This window comes from Plecotus auritus, assembly GCF_963455305.1.
Source record: "Plecotus auritus genome assembly, chromosome: 6".
NCBI classification, from domain to species: Eukaryota; Metazoa; Chordata; class Mammalia; order Chiroptera; family Vespertilionidae; genus Plecotus; species Plecotus auritus.
Genome location: NC_137773.1, coordinates 22,091,532 through 22,112,162, shown reverse-complemented (window position 1 = coordinate 22,112,162; position 20,631 = coordinate 22,091,532). Strand labels below are relative to the sequence as shown.

Genomic DNA, 20,631 nt, shown 5'->3' with positions numbered 1-20,631 from the left:
AACATCAATGATGACAGAGAATCATTGATTGCCTCCTATACACCCCCTACTGGGGATGGATCCCACAATCCAGGCATGTGCCCTTGACAGGAATCGAACCCAGGACCCTTCAGTCCGCAGGCTGACGCTCTATCCACTGAGCCAAACCAGCTAGGGCAGGGAAGTAAGATTCTTATTCCCATTTTCCAGATGCAGAAGTGGCAGTGCAGGGAAGTTAAGCAATGTGGGCAAGGTCGCACAGCCAAAGAGGGGGCACTGGGATGCTGGAACCCACAAAGGACTGTTCGTGCCCAGCTGAGGAAAGAGAGGCCCAGAGAGGAGAGGTTACTTGCCCAAGGTCACGCAGGAGACTGTGACGGAGGCCTCCAGACCTCCAAGGATTTCCATCGCAGACACCCCCACCTTACGCGCTTGGCCCCTCCAATCGTAGCTCTGCGCGAGGGGACGCGCATCCCCCCATCCCTACCCCTCTGCTGTCTGTCCATTTGGATGTCTTTGCGGGCGCAGCCGTGCACCCCTCCCCAGCCTCCGGCCCTGCGTGGAGAGAGACTGGCGTTCGCAGCTCCGCTCTGCGCCCCACACCCGCAGCCGACAGACGGCAGCGCCTGCGCTCGCGCCCCCAAAGCCGGTGCACGGAGCCGCCGGGGCAAAGGCGCGGCGCTGGCCGGCGGCGCATCTCCCGTTCTCTCGCTCGCTCCCTGCTCTCTGCGCTGAAGGGAAGACAAGCCGGGAAGCCCCAGCAACCTGCCCTCCAAGATGAAGAAGCTCCAGGAAGCTCAACTACGAAAGGTAGGGCACCAGGGCGGACTGGGCGCGCACCTGAGAGGGGAGTACAGAGGCCCGCCCCCAGAGAGGCCCCGGGAAGGCAGGGGGGCACCAGGACCCAGTTCCGAGCTCTGGGGAAGGCCGGACTGAGTTGGATAACAGGGAGGGACGGGCCACGGCCTGTGCCACCCCATACCACCCCACCCCCCGTCTGAGGGTCGGGAGGTAGTGTGTTTAGGCCTGGGGTTCATTGGGTCAGGTCCTGGGAACAGGTGTCTGCAGCCCAGGAGGCGGGAAGTAGGGGTGGCTAGGGCCAGGCACCCACCCCTCTCCAATCCCCCTAACCCGCCGGGGGAGGATGGCGGGGTGGGGTGGGGGGTGGGTAGAATTGCTGAGCACTAGCCTTGAGCTGGACTAATTTCAGGGTAGGTGGGGGGGGGGCGGGTGGCGCCGACATGGGCCTGGTCCTCCCCTGTGCACTCTAAGCTGAAGCAGCCTCTGCCATCCAGCCCCTGCTACTGCCTGCCGGGGCCCACCACCTGCTTCCTCCCCACTCCCTTCCTTCCCCAGGCAGCTTAGTGTCCCTGCTAAGACCCCAGGCTGCCCCTCAGCAGGGCAGAAGGAGGCAAAGGCAAGGAGTGAGGAACTTGGAGACCCAAGGGTGAGAGCTGACATGAGAGAGGCTGCCAAATCTATGTGTTCCTGGGCCCTGGGCCCAGACCTCAGCCCCTCCCCACCTTGTCCTGTGGGGTTGGACCTCCCAGCCAAGTGGCACAGGCCTGGGGAGGGAGAGTATTGGCCATGTTTTCTGGCTTTGGGCTTAAAACTACCAGTCCCAGCCAAGGAGTCAGAACTCCAGGGCACTATTTCTGCAGATGTCCCTTATCCTGTGGCTTTGGGCTAGTCCATTCTCTAACCTGGACCATTGCCTGTCCATCACCTGTGTCAGCACCAAAGCAGGACCCCTATCACAGGTGCTGGTGGATGCGAGACAATCGTCCATCAGGGCTGGTTTTATTGACCACTCCCTTCCTCCAAGGCTCTCCCCTATTTATCCAAGCTCTCTGCCCTTGGTCAGCCACGTGGGACCACGGTGATAAGTGGGTCCTTTTTCCTCCTGACATGAGTAACTTCTTTGGGCCATTTGAGGGTCTCTTGGGTCTTGAGTTCTGCCTGGCTATTTTCTCTTCTCTTCCTTTTCCTCCCCTCCCCGCAGGAATCCCTCCCCTCATTGCTGTAGGGCCACACATTATGTAAATAGCTATGTTTTGTGAAGCCTCATCTCCTGTAATCCCCCAACAATTCTGGGAGCTATGTCTTATTATCCCCACTTTATAGACAAGGAAACCAAGGCATACAGGGGTGTAGCTTACTGCTTTCCTGAAGGTGGGCTGAGCAACTTAGGACCAGCAGAGCAGGGGTGGGGCCACCTAGCCTCAGGGTCCCCTCCCTTGGTCTGAAGGAGAAGGGGGCAGGGAGGCAGGAAATGCCAAGTATCAGCAAAGGAGCAACAATGTTCAGAAATGAGTACTGGGCTGAGAGTCAGGGATCTGGGTCCTGGTCTTGCTCTGCCCTTAACTTGCTGTTTGACCTTGGGCTCATCCCTCCTCCTCCCTGAAACACATCTGCACACTGACGAACGTGGGTTCAGGATTCCTATCGCCCCTCATCCTGAAAAAGGTATGAGAGCCTTGGCTTAGGCGGTCCTACCTCTCCCAGTCCCTGGCGCTGCTGGTGACCTATATCTGCTGGTCCCTCAAAGAGGAGGTGTAGGTCTGCCAAACTCAGGTGTGTTCCTTCTGACTCTGGGTGGGGAATGGAGGGGAGGGGTAATCTGGAGTGGGAGCCTCACACCCAGTGGAAGTGTAAACTGACTCATTAAGCTTCCAGCCCTGCCCCATTGATGTGGTTGCTTTCCGCTGTCTCCCAACTGGTTCCATCCTCTGTTCCAGCCCCTGGGATTCACTCCATGGTGGGGTTGGGGGCTCCTCCAGCGATGGAGGACCCCATTCCCTGCCCCTGGAGCAGAAACAGGCTTCCTCCGATTGGGGGAAGAGAGGGATTGAGAGCTGGCAGCATCCAGCTCTTGGAACTCTTGTCACCATGGAAACAGAGAGCTGGGCCGCTCTGTGAACATAGAAAGGGCAGCAGCTTCTCAGAAGGGATCAGAGGAACCTCATTATCAGGCCTTCCTGCCAGCTGGCCGGGATGGGGTTGGGGGGCTCTCAGGGTGACAGGCTTGCCTCACCACTCAGTATCCGTCCGTGTCATCTGGCATTATCCCATCCCTTCTGGAGCTTACCTATGAGGGCGTGGTTCCGGAGGGCTGATGCTCACCCAGCTGGTGAGGGAAAAGGCATCAGGGGGAAGGGGCAGTTTTCAGATAGGTCTGAGAGCTGCTGCTACCCTAACCCCAGCAGAGGTCACAGCTAAAGAACCGCCAGGCATATATTTCAACCCTGGGTGCCCATTTTTTTAAAAAACAGCTTTTCATATTCTTCATTATTGTCACCATCACCCATAATCACGCCAGGCTGTCCTGGTCACCACTACCCTTCCTCAGGAAGGATCACCCCCATGCTCCTCACTATCACTGAGAGTCAACCCAACACTGTTACCCCATTCCTGCCACCTGAGCCTATTGCACCAACCCTGTCACCACAGCCAGATACATCCAGTCCTCTGACACTTGCACTCTTCATCCCAGCAATGCTCATGTGACAAATCCCCAGCAAAGCCTCCTCTGTCGCCAGCTGATTTGTGTGTAGACACCTACTTGGTTCTGGTGGCAGGAAGGGCGATTTTAGGAGAAAACACAAGCCTGATTAGTAGCTCTTTCCTGAGCCCCTGTGTGTGAATCTGGCCTGGCCCTCGACCACTGCAGGTGTCTCCAGCGAAGAATCTTGCCTCACACATCAGAGCCAGAGACTATTAGGTAGAGATTGTCTAGACCTGTATTTCCCCAAGTATATCATGGCAGGCCAGCTCCTTGAAACCCTTTTCTTAAATAGGATTGGGAAATACTGTCTATTCCAGTCCCTATTTGGAGAGTCACAGTGCATATTGGTCCATTAAAGGATCTGACAAGTCCGTGAAAAGAAGCCTGTCTTACCTGTGTTAACCCAGCTTTTCCCAAGTCCTTTGAGTCAAGAATCATTTGTTCCACTGACTACCAAGGGATGTGTTTTTGGAAACACTCACCATCTAATCCCCCCAGTGTCCAGATGGGAAACTGAGGCCCAGGAGACTCTTCCCTAAAGTCATAGGATGAATTGGCACAGACCTGGGACTAGTATTGTGGTCTCCTGACTCCCAGTCCAGTGGCATCACTGCTTCCCCACAACCATTCCTCAGTGGGAAGCAGGGGCTTCTTTCTCTCTGAAAACCATGGATGTCTTTCATAATTGGCCTTCTTTGCAGTTCCATCTTTTTCCGCCATAAGGTGAGACTTTCAGAGGCAAGCAGGAAAGGTAGGATTGTCCCTTTCTCCTGGCCCATTCCTGGAGTCACGTATGGAAGCTGCTCTCTGGGTTTTAGGAGGTCATCCTGGTATCTTTGAGCTTAATTCCAGGCTCTAAGCCCAGGCAGTTCATGGACGCGCTAACTCACATCCCTTGGGGCCAGGATTCCAAGCAGCTGATCCATCTCCTAGCCCCAGCCTGAAGGGAGAATGCCGGTGGACTTCCAGCCCTCCTTGAATCACAAGGGGGCCCTTAGGGACAGCTGGCCTCCATTCCCTCTGTATACATCTGCCCTCCAGTGACAAGAAGATTATGACTCCTGAGATAGATCGGTGCCTAAATAGGGACTTCCTGCTGGTGAACTAAAATTCACAGTCCTCTGTAGGCCCCTTGAGCATAAATCTACTCCCTTCCTCAGGGGAGCTCAAGGTCCCTCCAAGCCCTCTCCTTTCTATGCTCAGCGTTCCCAGTTCCTTCCTCTTGTCCTCAAGTAACCGCTTTTCCTGAGCAACCTCCAGTCTGGCCACCCGCCCTTTGGACATGCTCCAAACTGCCTGTGTCTTTCTAAAATATGGTGCCCAGAATGGAGCAGCTAAGCTTCAGCACTGTGTTTGAAGACATGGGCTTGAACTGCAGGAAGCTCTCCCACTCCCCAGCCTTGTAAAAACCTCAGATGTGGCAGGACTCCTCTTTGACCTTCAGTTTTTCCCGTCATTGAAATGGAGCTTAGATGAATACTTAGCTCACAAGGTTGTTTTGAGAATGAAATCAACTAATGGGAGTAAAATGTTTATTCCATAATCATAGTAAGTGCTCAATGCACGGTGACTGGTAAGATCACCATCATTATCAGCGTTGTTGTCATCTTAAAATAGGACCATCCCTTGATTTGACCTCTGTGGTAGCCAAACGAAGATCAAGGTGGCTTTCTTAGTGCCTGAGCAACCCTGATGGTCTCATAAGTTTGCAGTCACCGAAAACTTCGAGGGGCTCCTGCTTATGGGCCATGTTAGCCCAGAGAGAGGAATTGATCATCTGAACCAATAGAATGTCTTTCTTGGAGCCCTGTTCAAGTCTATATTCTTGTATTGGTGGTCACAGTTCCATCCTAGCCTCACCTTTCTCTTTCACCCTTTTGGTTTCTCTTATTGGCAGCCCGTCACTCCAGACCTGCTGATGACCCCCAGTGACCAGGGTGATGTAGACCTGGATGTGGACTTTGCCGCAGACCGGGGGAACTGGACAGGCAAACTGGACTTCCTGCTGTCCTGCATTGGCTACTGTGTGGGCCTGGGGAATGTCTGGCGTTTCCCCTATAGAGCCTACACCAACGGAGGAGGTATGGGCCTGATGTCCTACCTGAGGGGCAACCGAGTGATAGGTCAAGGCTCCGGGTGCACTGAGGTTTGAAGTGGCCTTAGCTACCATCTCCTATTGGACCTTGAGCAGAATTAGTTGAAAGTGGTTTTATAGCAACCTGGGACTGGAAAGAGAGAGTCATCTGCCTTGTCCCTTGTCATCACCCAGGCCTCGCTTCCCTCTCTCTCATGGGTACGACACAGTAAGCCCTAAGCCTTGGCATTTCCTGGGCCCTGAGTGATGGGCAGACTGCTACCTCTACTTCATGAGCAAGAGCTGTATCTGCCTGTCAGTGATCACTGCACTCTCAATATCCACCCCCTCACCACACACACACACCTCCTCCAGAACCTTACTCTATCAATAATTCCTGCTCGTGAATCCTCTATCTCTCTTCCTCTCCTGGTTCCTTCCATCCTGACTGCGAACACAGAGTCTCTCCCATCTTAAACAAATTATCTGTTGTCCCTCCTTTTCCATCAAGTGACTGTTCTAAGTCTTATTACAATAGCTGGGGTTGAGCACTCACCATCTGCCAGCCCCAAGCTTGATGCTCTCCATGCCTGTCTCATTTAACAGCCCTCCTGGGTGGGCACCTTTGTCCTGATGAGGAAGCCTGGGCTTGGAGAGAGAGGCCAGTTCCTTGCCCAAGGTCACACAGTAGCCAACCCAACATCTCACCCAGGACTATCTTCTGCAGAGCCAATGCACGCCCACCAGCAATCCATATCTTCTCCCATCTCTACCAAACCTGTTAAAGAAGCTCATATTGTCAGGGCGACGGAAATCCAAATAAATGTACACGAAGCAACGACAGATGAATGATAAGATTGGGAAGGGAGGTCTGGAGCTGGGCTCTGAAGCTCCAAGAACTTCATAATATTCCCAGTTCTCTCTGCATGCCCCCCTACCCCCACCCCATCCCCCGGTTCCCGACTCTTTTTCCCTCTGTATGCTGGCCTCATTTTTTCCTGGGACAGGCTTCCTCCTTGCAGTTGGGTGGCCAGAGACAACTCTGGAATGACTTCCTCCTCAGAAGTGCCACCCGAATGAATTTATATAGAATTGCAGAGAAGGTCTCTAATTGGCCTGGTTGGGATATGTGCCCATGAGGAGGTGGGCAGGGGTTGGCTGCTGTCACTGGCAGCCCCTCCAGAGCCATATGGTGGTGGGAAGTTCTCTAAGGAGTTGGCTGCCAATATGTGAAGAAAGGGGGGAGAGATGTTGGGCACATGGGACCACAGGTGGCAGCCACGAGCATCTGAGGTGGCAAAGTGAAGGGGTGGGGGGGCAGGTAGATGGGAGGCTTGATTTCGGCCCTGAGGAGTTTGCCCTTTCTTCAGCAGGGAAGTCACTCATTTATTCACGTATTTGTTCACTCAGTGTCTGCTCTAAGCCCAGCCCTGGTCTAGGCACTGGGGCTATAGAGGTGAGTGAATTTCTGTCCACCCCTTGGCCCTCCGTGATTGATGGTAGAAAAGAAGACAGTCCCAAGCCACAGAAGAAGTGTTCCCTCAGGTCACAGGTGGTGTCCACTGCTCAGGGGTGGGGCGGGGCTAGAGCTGGGCATTAGGGGATCTGACCCCCTGCTACCCTGCCCCCACCCCTCCCCGCAGGTGCCTTCCTCGTGCCCTACTTCCTCATGCTGGCCATCTGTGGCATCCCTCTCTTCTTCCTTGAGCTCTCTCTGGGCCAGTTCTCCAGCCTGGGACCCCTGGCCGTCTGGAAAATCAGCCCCCTTTTCAAAGGTGAGGCCTCAGGGATCTCCGGAGTGGTCTGGGCCTGGGGGAAGCCAGGTGATTGCCCCCTACCCTTTAACCTCCAGAAAGGGAGGGCTTCTGGGAGGAAACACAGCCAGCCCCAAGGAGGGCATGGCCTAAGGGCAGCCCCTGTTGCCACGCCAGGTGCCGGCGCGGCCATGCTGCTCATTGTGGGCCTGGTGGCCATCTACTACAATATGATCATCGCCTACGTCCTCTTCTACCTCTTCGCCTCCCTCACCAGCGACCTGCCCTGGGAGCACTGTGGCAACTGGTGGAACACAGACCTCTGCCTTGAGCACAGAGGCTCCAAGGATGGCAACGGGGCCCTGCCCCTCAACCTCACCAGCACCGTCAGCCCCAGCGAGGAGTACTGGAGGTCTGGGAGGGCCCATGCCCTGGGGGGTCGGGGGAGGGCAGGAATGAACCCAGGTCCCCACGGGGCCCAGTGTTCACTTCAAAGATGCTAGTATTTAGTGGACTCTGGGTTCTAATCCCAGCTATTCACCTGACCAGCTATGTGATCTTAAACAACTTATTTGGCTTCTGATGCTTTATCTTTTTAATATATATATATATATATATATATATATATATATATATATTGATTTCAGAGAGGAAGGGAGAGGGCGAGACAGAAACATCAATGATGAGAGAGAATCATTGATTGGCTGCCTCCTGCACGCTCCCTACTGGGGATCAAGCTCACAATTCAGGCATGTGTCCTTGACCAGAAATCAAACCCAGGACCCTTCAGTCCGCAGGCCAACGCTCTATCCACTGAGAAAAGCTGGCTAGGGCCTGATGCTGTAGCTTTAAAGTGGGCGTGATAATAGTATTTCAGAGGGTTGCCATGAGAAGTAAAGGAAAGAAGGTATATAAATTTTGCCATCCAGTCTGGTGGATAGCAAGTGCTCAGTAAATGCTAGCTGATAATACTGACGATGGTGAAGGTACTAACAGTGATAGTAAACTTTTGGGGCCTTAGTTTCTGCCTCTGTAAAAGGTTTGGGATGAAAATAGTCCCTCCTCCATAGGATGTCATCCATTGGCTGACCAGAGGACACAGACCAGGTACCCCAACCCTTCATCTGCCAAGGGCTGCTCTTAGGAATCTTCCCCCAGATGGACCCCATGTCTTGATATATTTTGTTCTCCAGCCTACATTTGTTATGCGGCTCCCCCGTTTGTCCGTGTCAAGTCCACCCAGAGTGTGTGCGTCTGCTGAGGAGTATGTCTGGCCAGTGGGAAAGGCGAAGCTTGAGTCTGCAGCTTAAAGCCAAAATGTCACGTGGGGGTCCAGCAGCTGCTGGGATCTCCATGGAAGTACCGTGACCCACTGCGTCAGGGGGAATGCAGGCAGAAAGCAGACAGCACTCTCCCAAGACTTTAGCAAAGGGAGTTCAGTGGAGGGAGGTGACAGTGTGAGGGAATCCGCATGGAATGGTGAGGCACCAGGAACTAGCAAGGAGGTCGGCTTTAACACCCCTGAGCCAAGGAGCAAGCGGAGGGACCCAGGGAACTGGAGCCAGGGAGATCTGGAGCCTTGGAGGAAAGGCTGCCCAACCAGAGCTTGCTATGGAAGAAGGCAGTCACAGCCAGGCCTTCTGATGCGTGTGTGCATGCATGCATGCGTAAGCATGTGCACACGTCTGTGTGCAAATACCCCTCACTCCTCCCACCCTCCAGTCTCCTACTGTAGCCTCCCACTAGCCAAATCCAAATGGAAATCAGAGGGGATGGCAGCCTGGGCGATGTGGTCTGTAGAGGCAGCTTCCAGGTGCAGAGCTGGTCTGAGGATAGACCAAATCAAGTGGAAGCTAGCCAGGATCGCCTCGCAGGCTGGCCACGGCTTTCCTCCATGTCAATGGAGCGTGACCAGCGGACACTCAGACCTTCGTCTCCCACAGCCGCTACGTTCTCCACATCCAAGGCAGTCAGGGCATCGGCAGTCCCGGGGGGATCCGCTGGAACCTCTGCCTCTGCCTGCTGCTCGCCTGGGTCATCGTGTTCCTCTGTATCCTCAAGGGTGTGAAGTCCTCAGGCAAGGTGAGGCCCGAGGGGCTGGGACGGGTGAGGGCTTCCGGGAGGAGGCAGGGCTTGGACTGACCTAAGAGGGTGAGGGGAAGGGAAAGGGCATGGAGCTGGGAAGATGTGGAGGGAAGGATGGGCAGTGGCTAGGCTGGTTGACTAGACTAGGAACTTGCCAAGGGCAGGACCTATTTGTTATTCAGGTTTGTGTCCTGACCCAGTGCAGGCACTCTGAAGAGGCTCTGCAAGTGTTTCTTGAAAGCTCGGAGGGTGGCTGTGAATCAGAGCCCTTTGAGATGCAAGTGGCCAGAACCCAGTTGTCACAATTGGAAAATCCAGTGTGTGCTTCAGGCATGACTGGGTCTAGGAGGCAAGTGGAGGGAATATCCCGCCCACGGGCCGCATAAGGCCCGAGAAATCATTTGGTCTGGCCCTGCCAAAGCATTCGGGGTGAGTTAATGAAGTGTTTTACCAAATAGAGCAGGCTAATTTTAAGTTGGTAATTTTGTATGGCCTACAAATGATGTTATAAGTAGCCAAGTGGGCCTCGGCAGAAAAGAGGTCTAGGGGTTCAATTAATGTTATTAGGACTGTGGTTCTCCCGTCTCTCAGCCGTGTTCTCAGGCTTCATTCTTTATGCGGTTGCCCAGCAGCTCTGGGCTACCCTTTACATGCTTAGTGAAGGGTTCCCCCTTTCCCCAGTTTGCAGAATCCTAGAAGTGAGTCTTACTGGGTAAGCTGATCGCCACACCCATCCCTGAACCAGTCACTGTGGCCAGGAGGGTGGAGTGCTGGGCCTGGATCACCAGAGCCAGGAATGGAGTCAGCCCCAGCTGGGGAAAGTCAGGGGGCTGTTATCTGAAGAAGGTCAATGAGATGCTGTGCAGACTAAGCCACAGGTGTCCACTTTAGGTTATGAAGGGCGAGAAAGCCATAAAGCTGTTTGGAAGGACTTGGAAACCTGAATGGTTTACTTAATCATTTATAAATCAGAACTGTCCCTCAGCAAAGTACTCAGAAGTGATGTCCATTTGGAAGAGAACCATTAAAAGAAAGACTAGGAAGACAGAGAAGAAAGCGTTTAGAAAAAGAGGAGAGGTCATCGTGGTGCAAGCTAAGACAGCGGGGAGCCTGGGACTCGATGGTGTCTGCTGAGGGCGGAGACAGGGCAGTGGGGAATCTGGGAATGTCCGGTCTGGTAATCATGCTGGCCGATGACCACATGGGGTGGGTTTGCCGGGGCTGGGGGTAACATGTGGGGTAGGAGGCTCTTCTGACCTTCAGGGGAGGGGTGATGGTGGCCTGGACTGGGCCACAGTGGAGCCGGAGGGGGTGGATGGATTTGGGAGAGCCTTGGGAAGCAGTGACAGGACTTTGCTGATGGGATCGGTGTGAGGAGGGAGGGAGGAAGGGAGAGGGGAAAAGAAGGAGGGAGGGAAAGAAAAAGAAGCATCATAGGTTGATGGCTGTTTCCCATCTTGGGAGTAAGATGGGGCTTTCTAGAAGAGGAGCAGGGCAGAGGAAGTCACCCTGCCTTCCATTCCCACTTGTTGCCTCTCAGGTGGTGTATTTCACGGCCACGTTCCCCTACCTCATTCTGGTCATGCTGCTAATCCGCGGAGTCACTCTCCCAGGGGCCTGGAAGGGCATCCAGTTCTATCTCACTCCCCAGTTCCACTACCTGTTGTCTTCCAAGGTGAGGCCATTGGGACTAGGGTGCGGAGGGAGCGGTCAGGCCTGACCTGGGAAGTGGAAATAGGGATCCCTGGAGAAAAGAGTGGGCAGGGGGTAGGAATCCCTCACGAGATCAGCTTCCAGTACCAGGCACTGTGCTCAGTCCCGTCTTTTTCCTTTATTGTTCTCGACAATTCTATGAAGTAGACATTATTCTCCCATTTCACAGATGAAAAAACTGAGGCCTGAAAGAGTCAGTGATCAGCTTACGGTTACATAGGGAGTGGCAAAGCTGGGATTCTAACCTAGATCTGTTTGATTCCAAACCCCACGGAGGGCATTAGTAATATTAGTCAATGATGGCTATCATTTCTTACTTATTAACAAATGACTATGCCTAACCACACTCTCAGCACTTTGCATATATGTAGTCATTTAATCCTCATCACCACCCTACTCCCATTCCCTTATTGCAGAGGGGAGAAGCAATGTGGCTTTCCCACGTTATACAGCCAGAGAGTGCTAGAGCTGGGTCCAAACCCAGGTCTCTCTGACTCCAGGAAGGAAGTTTAAGGGTTACATGGGCTTATTGTCCACCTGAATTTCCTGAAAATTTTACATGAGGAACTATTTCCTTCAGATGAGACCAAACTTGGAGATTGCCTTCTAGATCCTGGATGGGGAAACTGAGGCCCTGAGAGGCACAGTCTAAGGGTTGAAGTGGGTTTGCTCCCAGCCCAAGTCACTTGTGAGCCAGGCCCTTCCCCACGCCATCCCTGGACCTATTGACTGGCTCTCTCCCCACCTCCTTCCTCCTGTTTCCTTGGCCCTCTGACACCACAGTGTGCCAGCTGCTTCTCTTTGTCCTCCATCTGCATCCTTCTCGCCACAGGTGTGGATCGAAGCTGCCCTTCAGATCTTCTACTCCCTGGGTGTGGGCTTCGGGGGTCTCCTCACCTTTGCCTCCTACAACACGTTTCACCAGAACATCTATCGGTCAGTGCAGCCTCCTGGACCCCAGGGCCGGAGCTGGGAGGAGAGGGGCGGGGTGGGATGGACCGGGGAGGACTTCTCCGGGTGAGGTTCACCCGGCCTGAGCCTGGACTTCTCCCGGCAGAGACACCTTCATCGTCACTCTGGGCAACGCCATCACCAGCATCCTGGCTGGCTTCGCCATCTTCTCCGTGCTGGGCTACATGTCTCAGGAGCTGGATGTGCCTGTGGACCAAGTTGCCAAAGCAGGTGGGCAGGCTGCCCGGCCCTGGTAGGAAAGGGTGTGTGTTGGGCACAGCTGGGTCTGGAAAGTGAGCCTGTGTGTGGACCAGCAAGGTTGTGGATGGGTATGTGAGTGTGTGTACACACATGCACGCATGTACGCACAGATGAACCTATCTCGGCTGGTCTCTGGGTGGCCATGTACAAGTGAGTGTGCATTAACCTGTGTCCGGAGATAAAGGAACTTCTGTGTGAGACTGTCTTACATTTGTCACATTAGTAACTCTCTTTGCTTGTCCAAATGAGTCATATCCTGAATTGAGATGTCTGTGTGCAAGTGAATGGATGTTGTGAGTGATCTTGGGAATCCGTGTCTTGTGCCACTGGACATGTTTAAGCATGTGTGTTAGTGGGATTGTTTGTGCAAATGGTTGTGTACATAAGTGTATTCAAATGAGGTATTACTAATTTACTCATTATTCATTACTAATTCATTTATTTTATCAACTTATGTTTACTGAGCACTGACAATGTGCTGGCATGTGTCCTAGGAATTAATAAAGTATCAGAAGTATGCAGTTAGTGGACATCTTTGGGTTTGCTCAGGTGGGTGTAAGCGACCATGAGTGTGTGAGTATGGATGTGGGGGCCTGCCACGTGCCCCAGGCTGCTGACCCCGTGTGCCCTTGGCCCAGGCCCCGGCCTGGCCTTTGTCGTCTACCCGCAGGCCATGACCATGCTGCCTCTGTCGCCCTTCTGGTCCTTTCTCTTCTTCTTCATGCTGCTGACTCTTGGTTTGGACAGTCAGGTGAGCCTTGCCCATTCCAATAGGTGCCTCATGCACGTGCGCTGTGTGTATCTGTGTGTGCGTGAGATGTGTGACTGTGTGTGATCTGTGTGTGTCTGTGATGTCTGTGGGTGTGATATGTGTGTCTGTGTCTCTGTGTGTGTCTGTGAGTGATGTTTGTGTGTGTCTGTGTATCTGTGTATGTGTGTGTTTGAGTGTCTATGTGTAATGTGTCTGAAGTGTGATATATGTGTGTGTCTGTGGGGTGTGTGTCTATATCTGTGTGAGTGTATGTGTGTGGTGGAGACAGAACTCTGAAACCCCCTTCCTTCCCCCCAGTTTGCCTTTCTGGAGACCATTGTGACAGCTGTGACGGATGAGTTCCCCTACTACCTGCGACCCAAGAAGGTCGTATTCTCAGGGCTCATCTGCATGGCCATGTACCTGATGGGGCTGGTCCTCACCACTGATGTGAGTGGCTTTGGGGGCAGGTGGCTGGTGGGTAAGGCTGGGAGGACGCCTCTGGCAATGTCTGTGGCCAGGCTGTGCACTTCCTGAACCACCCACTTTCTTGACCTCTTTGGGAGGAACCTAGACCACCCCAGACCCTCTCTCCCAAGGGGCACCTTGGCCTATGACCCAGAGTCTTGGCTTTGGAGTGTGAAAGACCTGGTTCAAGCCTCGCTCCTGCACTTGCTGAATGAGCTCAGGACAAGTGACTTCACCTCCCTGAGTCTGTTTTCCCATCAGTTAATCTGGGGCCTGCATTTAAGGCTGCTGTCAGACTCAAATAGGGTGTGGCGGGTGGACAGGGATATGCTGACATCAGCTGGCTCTCCCCGCCGCCGCCCCCCTCCCCAGCCTGGCTGCTTCCTGCCTGGAGAAGGGTCTACAGCAGGGAGCCTGGCTGTGGTGAAGGGATCCCAGAGCTGTGACTTGTATTCCAGGGGGGCATGTACTGGCTGGTCCTTCTAGACGATTACAGCGCCAGCTTCGGGCTCATGGTGGTGGTGATTACCACATGCCTTGCTGTCACCCGGGTATATGGTGAGAGGGGCTGGGAGAGGCGGAGTTGAGGCTCCCCCTGTGGGAGATGGGAGTCCCCCAGCAATTGGGTCCCTGTTCCCAAGGGCCAGGGTTTTGGGTGGGGGCCATTGGGTGGAGGAGGGGCTGCTGGCACTTGTGGGGCCTATGGGAGGGACCTGTGGGTGGGGTCATGCTCCTCTCCTCCCGGTGCAGGCATCCAGAGGTTCTGCCGGGACATCCATATGATGCTGGGCTTCAAGCCGGGCCTCTACTTCAGGGCCTGCTGGCTGTTCCTGACCCCGGCCACCCTCCTGGTAACTGGGATGGGTGGGAGGGCTGCTGACTGGGGCCCAGGGCTGAGAACAGGGCCTCTCTGAGCATTCAGTCTTGTAGGGCTGAGGGGTGGGCTGGGCACCAGAATCAGGTCTACTCCCCTCCCCCGAGATGCCCCCAGCCTTTGTGTCTGTGCTGGGCCTCGTCCTCAGTTTGGTTGGCAAAATGAATGCGGCTTTCTCAGGCCTCTGGGCCTTATGGCTGGGCCTTGAGGCTCTCCTTTCTCAGCTTTGGGGTGGGAGCAGGTCAGGGATAGACCATCTCAGACTCTGGGTGTCTCAGCTGGGCTGTCGCAGGCCTTGGGATGGCCCTGGGCTGGGCTTCCTCGGGCCTTAGGGTAGCTCCGCCCTGGGCTATCCTAAGTCCTGGGGCCAGAAGGCGCACTGTGATGCTGGGAGCCCCCTCCCTGCAGGCCCTGCTGGTGTATAGCATCGTCAAGTACCAGCCCTCAGAGTACGGCACCTACCGCTTCCCAGCCTGGGCGGAGCTGCTGGGCATCCTGATGGGCCTGCTGTCCTGCCTCCTGATCCCAGCCGGCATGCTGGTGGCTGTGCTTCGAGAGGAGGGCTCGCTCTGGGAGGTGAGTTGGCCTCAACCTTGCCTACCCCCAGCCTTCCCGACCTGTGGCCTGGCCCTGGCTCACCGGCTAAAACAGAAAAGACTCACACCAATACCTTATCCAGGGCTTTGCAGGCTTCTTTTAAGCAGGCTTCTTTTAAGAGCAGTTTTTCTAACCCGTACCCTGAGCTATGAATCAGCTCAAACCTATTTGGGCTGAGGTAGGCTTGCAGGCCTGCCCTGTGGCCCCTCATATCACACAGTGACTCTGGGGGCCACAATCCAAAGACCACCAATGTCAACCAACAGCTGCTAGTCTTGCGGAGAGGACAAGGGACTTGCCCCACAGTGAGTCAGGCAGGGTCAGGACTTGAACTCTGGTCACCAGCCCAGAGCTTCCCTATGGGACTCAGGGACAGAAGGCAACATTGAAGGACCCCAGGGGTGGGGGGTGGGGGCGCGGTTTGTCTCCCTCCTCCTGTGTCCAGGAGCCCTGCAGTGGGCGCATGGGCCTGCTGTGACGCTGTGTGGTCACGGAGAGATCCTGTCCCTCTCTGAGCCTCGGTCTTTATACTGAGCCCTTCACCTCTGAGGCCATGGGTGTGGAATCCTCTGGTGGCAAGAGGCTGTCATAGTGAGCAGAGCTGAACGAGCCTGCAGACCAGCAGAGAGAGCCAGGGGACCCCACCTCCTACCCCCATCAGAGATGTGTGGATCCATCTAGTACTGCCTCATGAGAGCCAATTGTGAAATATTCGGGAATGTCATTAGCCACTTGTCAAACCATTGATAGCTTGAGGGCACTGGTGGGAATATTTGCACCACTGAACCTGACTACACATCAGGCCTCCTGTACCCTTCACCCTCCTCCCCAGCCTGCTTACCAGCACACTCCTCCCCACTCCCCATACAGCTGCACTGCCCTTCCGCTGTCCTCAGAGGGCTCAGAGCCCTTTCCTGACAGAAGTGGGTTGTGGCCACTCTGCCCAGACCACAGGGGTCCTTGAGTCCAGCCACTGCTCTGCCTCCAGCTGCTGTGTGACTGGGGGCAAACCCCTTGCCTTTTCTGAACCTCGGGAGCCCCAGTCGTGCTACTACAGAAAACGCATCTCCTTGCTTGAGAGCCAGGATGTCTGTAAAGGGAAGGAGGAAGAGGGATTGCTCAGGTGAAGGGCTCCAGTCCCTGGAAGGTTATGGTTTCCAAGCCTTGCTCTGCTGCCCTGCTGCCCCAGCTGCTCACAGCCGGTTGGAGAGGCATGTCTTTGGAGGGACGGAGGGGGGGGGGGGCGGGGAGTGGGGCGGGAAACTGCAGAGGAGTCATTGTCCAGCTCCAGAGTGACACCTTCAGAGACCAGGGCTTCTAGCCCTGACAGACACCTGACTAACTTGACAAGGTGATCGCTATGGAAGATAAGGGGAGAGCGTTCCAGGCAGAAAAACAATTAGTGCAAAGGCCCAGAGGCAGGAGGGGCTGCCATGCTTGGGGACAGCAAGGAGGTCAGTGTGACTGGATCAGAGAGGGTAGAGGGAGAGTGGCAGGAGCCAAGTCAGGGAGGAAGACCGGGGCCAGGACACGGAGGCCGTGATGAGCACTTAGGATTTCATTCCAAGTGAGGTGCCAAGCCAGTGACAGGTTTCTGAGCAGCGGGGTGACATGCTCTTCATAGATTTTAATAAGGGTCATCATGTTTGAGTGCAGAGCCGTGCTAGGCCCTGGGCTAAAGGCATGGCATACATTCTCGCCCCTGAACCTGCACCCCCTGGGCTCCCCTTACTGTCGGTTGTCTTTCTTTCTTGGAGAATCTAGGGCCCTTTTTCCTGGCAGGGCAGAGGGCTTCAGAAATGTGGTTTGAGGAAGAAGGAACCTAGAATGTCCAGGCTTACTCATCCTCTTAGTCAGCTTCCTCCTTCCATGGAAATGGGGCCTCGGAGACGGAAAGGTCAGACATCAGAGTCAGAATGAGGCCGAATGTCCGATACTTGGAAGGTCAGAGCTAATCCCTGCCTCAGTTCTCCAAGTTGACGGCTCTTTCCCCAAAGCTGCCAGCTCCTTAGGACTGAGCATTTTAGGGAAAGGGACCCAGAATGGGCTTCTGTATTGGCCTTACCCCGTTCCCAGCACCCTGCACAGCAACCCTAACTTGGCATCCTGAGTCCCAGTTACAGATGAGGAAACAGAGCTTACATTCTGTGCCCAAAGTCCACCCAGCCTGAGAGTGGCAGGCAGAGCAGGAGCCTCATCCAGGCATGTGACTCAGTCCCCAGGGCAGGTAACAGTACCCCCATCCCTGGGTTGTTGCAAGGACTAACCCAGGTGATGTGGAAGGTCTTTGCTGGATGCTGGGTGCTGGGTGCTGGGCCCCAGGAAGCACTGCTGGAGCTCGGGCTGTTTCCACCGCTGTCTTTGCTCTGCTGCAGAGGCTCCAGCAGGCCAGCCGGCCCGCCATGGACTGGGGCCCGTCGTTGGAGGAGAACCGGACAGGCATGTACGTGGCCACCCTGGCAGGTAGCCAGTCGCCCAAGCCGCTGATGGTGCACATGCGCAAGTACGGGGGCATCACCAGCTTCGAGAACACTGCCATCGAGGTGGACCGAGAGATTGCCGAGGAGGAGGAGTCTATGATGTGAGGCAGGAAGCAGGTGGACAGGAGGTCCTGCCCCAGTGCAAAGGCAGCTGCGACCTCTGGGGTTCTGGGAGGCCTGAGGCTGTGGGAGGTTGCCATGGTGATGCCAGTCCTCAATGCAAGTCCTTCTTTGTGGTCTCTGCCTCTCCCGAAACCTCCATCTACCCCCTACACACACACACACACACACACACACACACCAAGCTGAGAATGATCTAGCTCAGCCCTCACTTCACAGATGGATAAACCGAGGCCAGGGAGGAGGACTTGCCTGAGGTCTCATGGCAGAGGGGACTGAACCCCAGGCCTCCTGACCAGCCAGCTCCCTTTCTCTTGTGGCAGCTGGCACTACCCTCTCATCTGTGTCCAGAGCACAGGCCCCTCCCTTTTCTCAGGAAGCCTGCCCCCCAAGCCTTCCACACAGCCAGAATCTTGAGCAGGCAGACACCCAGGGTGTCTCCAGGCCCACCGGGCCCCGGGCATCGAGGGTTAACAAGTCGAGTGGGAAAAAGATCCCTCCTGGTTCTTGCGCAGGTCAGGTTTCCTGGAGGGTGGGCAAGTTGGAAAGAGAGGAAGAGGAAGGCAGGATAGGAAAGGCCTCTGGGCAAGGGGCTGACCCTGCCAGTGTGGAGATCAACATGTAGACTCTTCCTCCTGCCCCGGGTCCAGGAGGAGGCTGACTGCCTGGGGCAGAGACCAAGGGCTGAGGAGCAGGAAGAGTGGCAGGAGAAGAAGGTACTAGGTAACAACAAGGTCCAAGTAAGGACGAGGAATACTGGGGAGGGGACACAGGGTGGGCAGGGGATTGGCAGGATCTGTGTGTGCTTTAGAAAGAATGTTGTTCTGGGTCAGTGTGCAGAGTGGTTAGAGGGGACGGGGTGGAGGTGAGAGGCCTGTGGAGGACAGGCAAGAGGGGCTGGTGGCCCAGGCAAGCGTGATGGAGGACACCCGAGCATGAGGGTGGAGATAGCAGAAGGCAGCTGATACCCCAAGCCTGGGGCCAGAAGCCTTGGTATCTTCAATGCCCAGGCACGGAGGGGCTGCCCTGGTCCCTCCTTCCCTGAGAGATGAGGGTGGGGGGTGAAAATGCCTGAGCAGGTCTCCTGCACACAGCGATCTCCCCACCAGTGGGGCACGGCCCCCACGTGCAGCTATGCCAGCCTCTGCGCCCATCTCTCTCCTGGTGTCTCCCCAACCCATCTGTGTTCTGTTGGTTACTTGTTAATAAAACCCAATGAGGTCACCCTCCTTACCCTGTCTCCTTACTGCAGAGAGCCAGGAGGTGGGCAGCACCGGCCTTCCAGCTCCCATTGCTCTGATAAGGAGACTGAGACTCAGCAGCCTCCTGTCCTGGCTTCTCTCCTGACACAGTTTCTCTCTGGCAGTGGTGGGTGGGTGGGGCTGAAGGAGGAGGATGAAGAAGATGAGGAAAGCTCTGGAAGACCACTTGGATCCCCCATTATACATACGAACAATCGCAGGCCCTCCGAGAGGAAGAGACCCAGTCAGGGTTACTCAGCTGAGGCTGGCAGAGCTGGGGCCAAACCAGGGCCTGCAGCATGCCATCTCCCTCCAGCTGTTCTGCCTTCCCTGCAGGGGAGCTGGAGCTGGGAGACCAGGGTTGGGAGGAGCCAAGAGTTTCCCAGGCTGGAAGAATGTCCTGGCTCTCCCCACCTCCCCCCACCCCCTTCCTGGCAGGACCTGCCATATAAAAGAGCCCAGAGCCTTTCAAATGCGAGGCCCAGGTGTTCCCAAAGACTTTGATTGGGGGTGGAAAGGAAGGGCCTGCATGCTGCATATTTCGGATATTAATAAATTTCCCCTAACAAAGGGCCAGACCCCCCTCCCACTCCTCTTTGTTTGGGGCTTTAGGTGGGGGAAGAGAGATGGGTTTGCTAATTTGCAGAGGATGTAAGAATGGACTTCACAATTCAGGGGGCTTCTTCCCACACCCAGGGGGTAGGCTCTGGCCTTGCTGACAGAGCCCCTGGTGCCAGCCCTGAGAGTGACCCTGACCCTGTCCCTGTGCCTGTCCCTGGCCCTCCCCACCAGCTCTCAGACAGACCCTAGGCCGCCATGGCCTTGCTTGTACTCCTTACACAGATGCATATTGGGAGTCAGGAACGGAAGATCCTAGAAGTCTAGGCTTCTCCCTGGATTCTGAGTCTGCAATTGGAAGATCCTAGGCATCTGGACTACTCCCAGCTTCACCTCTCCCTGCCTCATCTCCCTGACTTGCTTCCTCCTGCCTCCCTTCCCCCTGCTCAACTACCCTGTGCTGGGCCTGTGGTTCCTGGACTGCCCTCCCTGGCCCAGTCCTCCAGGCTGTCCTGCTTTTCCCATTTCCGCTGCTCCCAGACAGCCTGGCCTACCGCACTACCCTTCCCTCCTTCTGCCGCCCGCACCATCTCCCCGCTGAGCCCATCCCAGTCCTCAGTGGGAGCTGACTAGGGACCAGGGACCCCCAGCTAGAGGACTCCATGACAGCATAGTGGGCACCTGAAAGGAAACACAGCCCTGTCTGGAGTGGAAGCTCAGCCAGGAATCCTGGACGGTCCTGACAGGTGATGAAACCCTGTGCCTTCAGGGCCAGGCAGGGAGTCCAGGGGAGCAAGGCTAGGTGTGAGCAGAAGAATAAGTGGCAGCTGACTGCTAGTGAGGATGCCTGCCTCTCTTAAGAGAGAGGTTACCCTCAGAAGTGTGGGCCCAGGTTGTAAGATATCAAGGCTTTTAAGGAGAAGTTGGATGTCTGAAGTTTTATGAGAAATTTCCCATTTCTAAACATGAGCAACTGATTCAAAAGATGTACAGCAGCATGGCTCAGTTAGGGCCTCCTGTCGGCCTCTGCAGTCTTAGGGGATCAGCAGCCAGAGGGCCAGGGCTTGTCCCAGGGCTCCCCACCCAATTCAGTGCTCTGGTCTCCTCAGCTAATCTCTGTGATCATAGTCCCTTGACCTTGAGAGGCTGGTGGGGGCCCTGCGAGGCAGCATCTGGGCCTGCTGGGTGTGGTGGAGGGTGCCCTGGGCCCTTCATTCCTG

The 20,631-nt window shown here is 55.3% G+C and overlaps 1 protein-coding gene across 1 annotated transcript; it reads left to right on the top strand.

Moving 5' to 3' along the window:
* Positions 1-606: 606 nt before the first annotated feature.
* Positions 607-18,836, top strand: SLC6A7 (solute carrier family 6 member 7). Its single transcript, XM_080675087.1, has 14 exons — positions 607-789; positions 5,382-5,565; positions 7,202-7,333; positions 7,490-7,724; positions 9,256-9,394; positions 10,938-11,072; positions 11,943-12,046; positions 12,168-12,292; positions 12,961-13,073; positions 13,392-13,523; positions 14,000-14,099; positions 14,292-14,392; positions 14,824-14,991; positions 17,388-18,836. Exons 1-14 carry the CDS (start codon positions 757-759, stop codon positions 17,595-17,597), a joined length of 1,911 nt encoding a protein of 636 aa, XP_080531213.1. The 5' UTR covers positions 607-756; the 3' UTR covers positions 17,598-18,836.
* Positions 18,837-20,631: the final 1,795 nt, after the last annotated feature.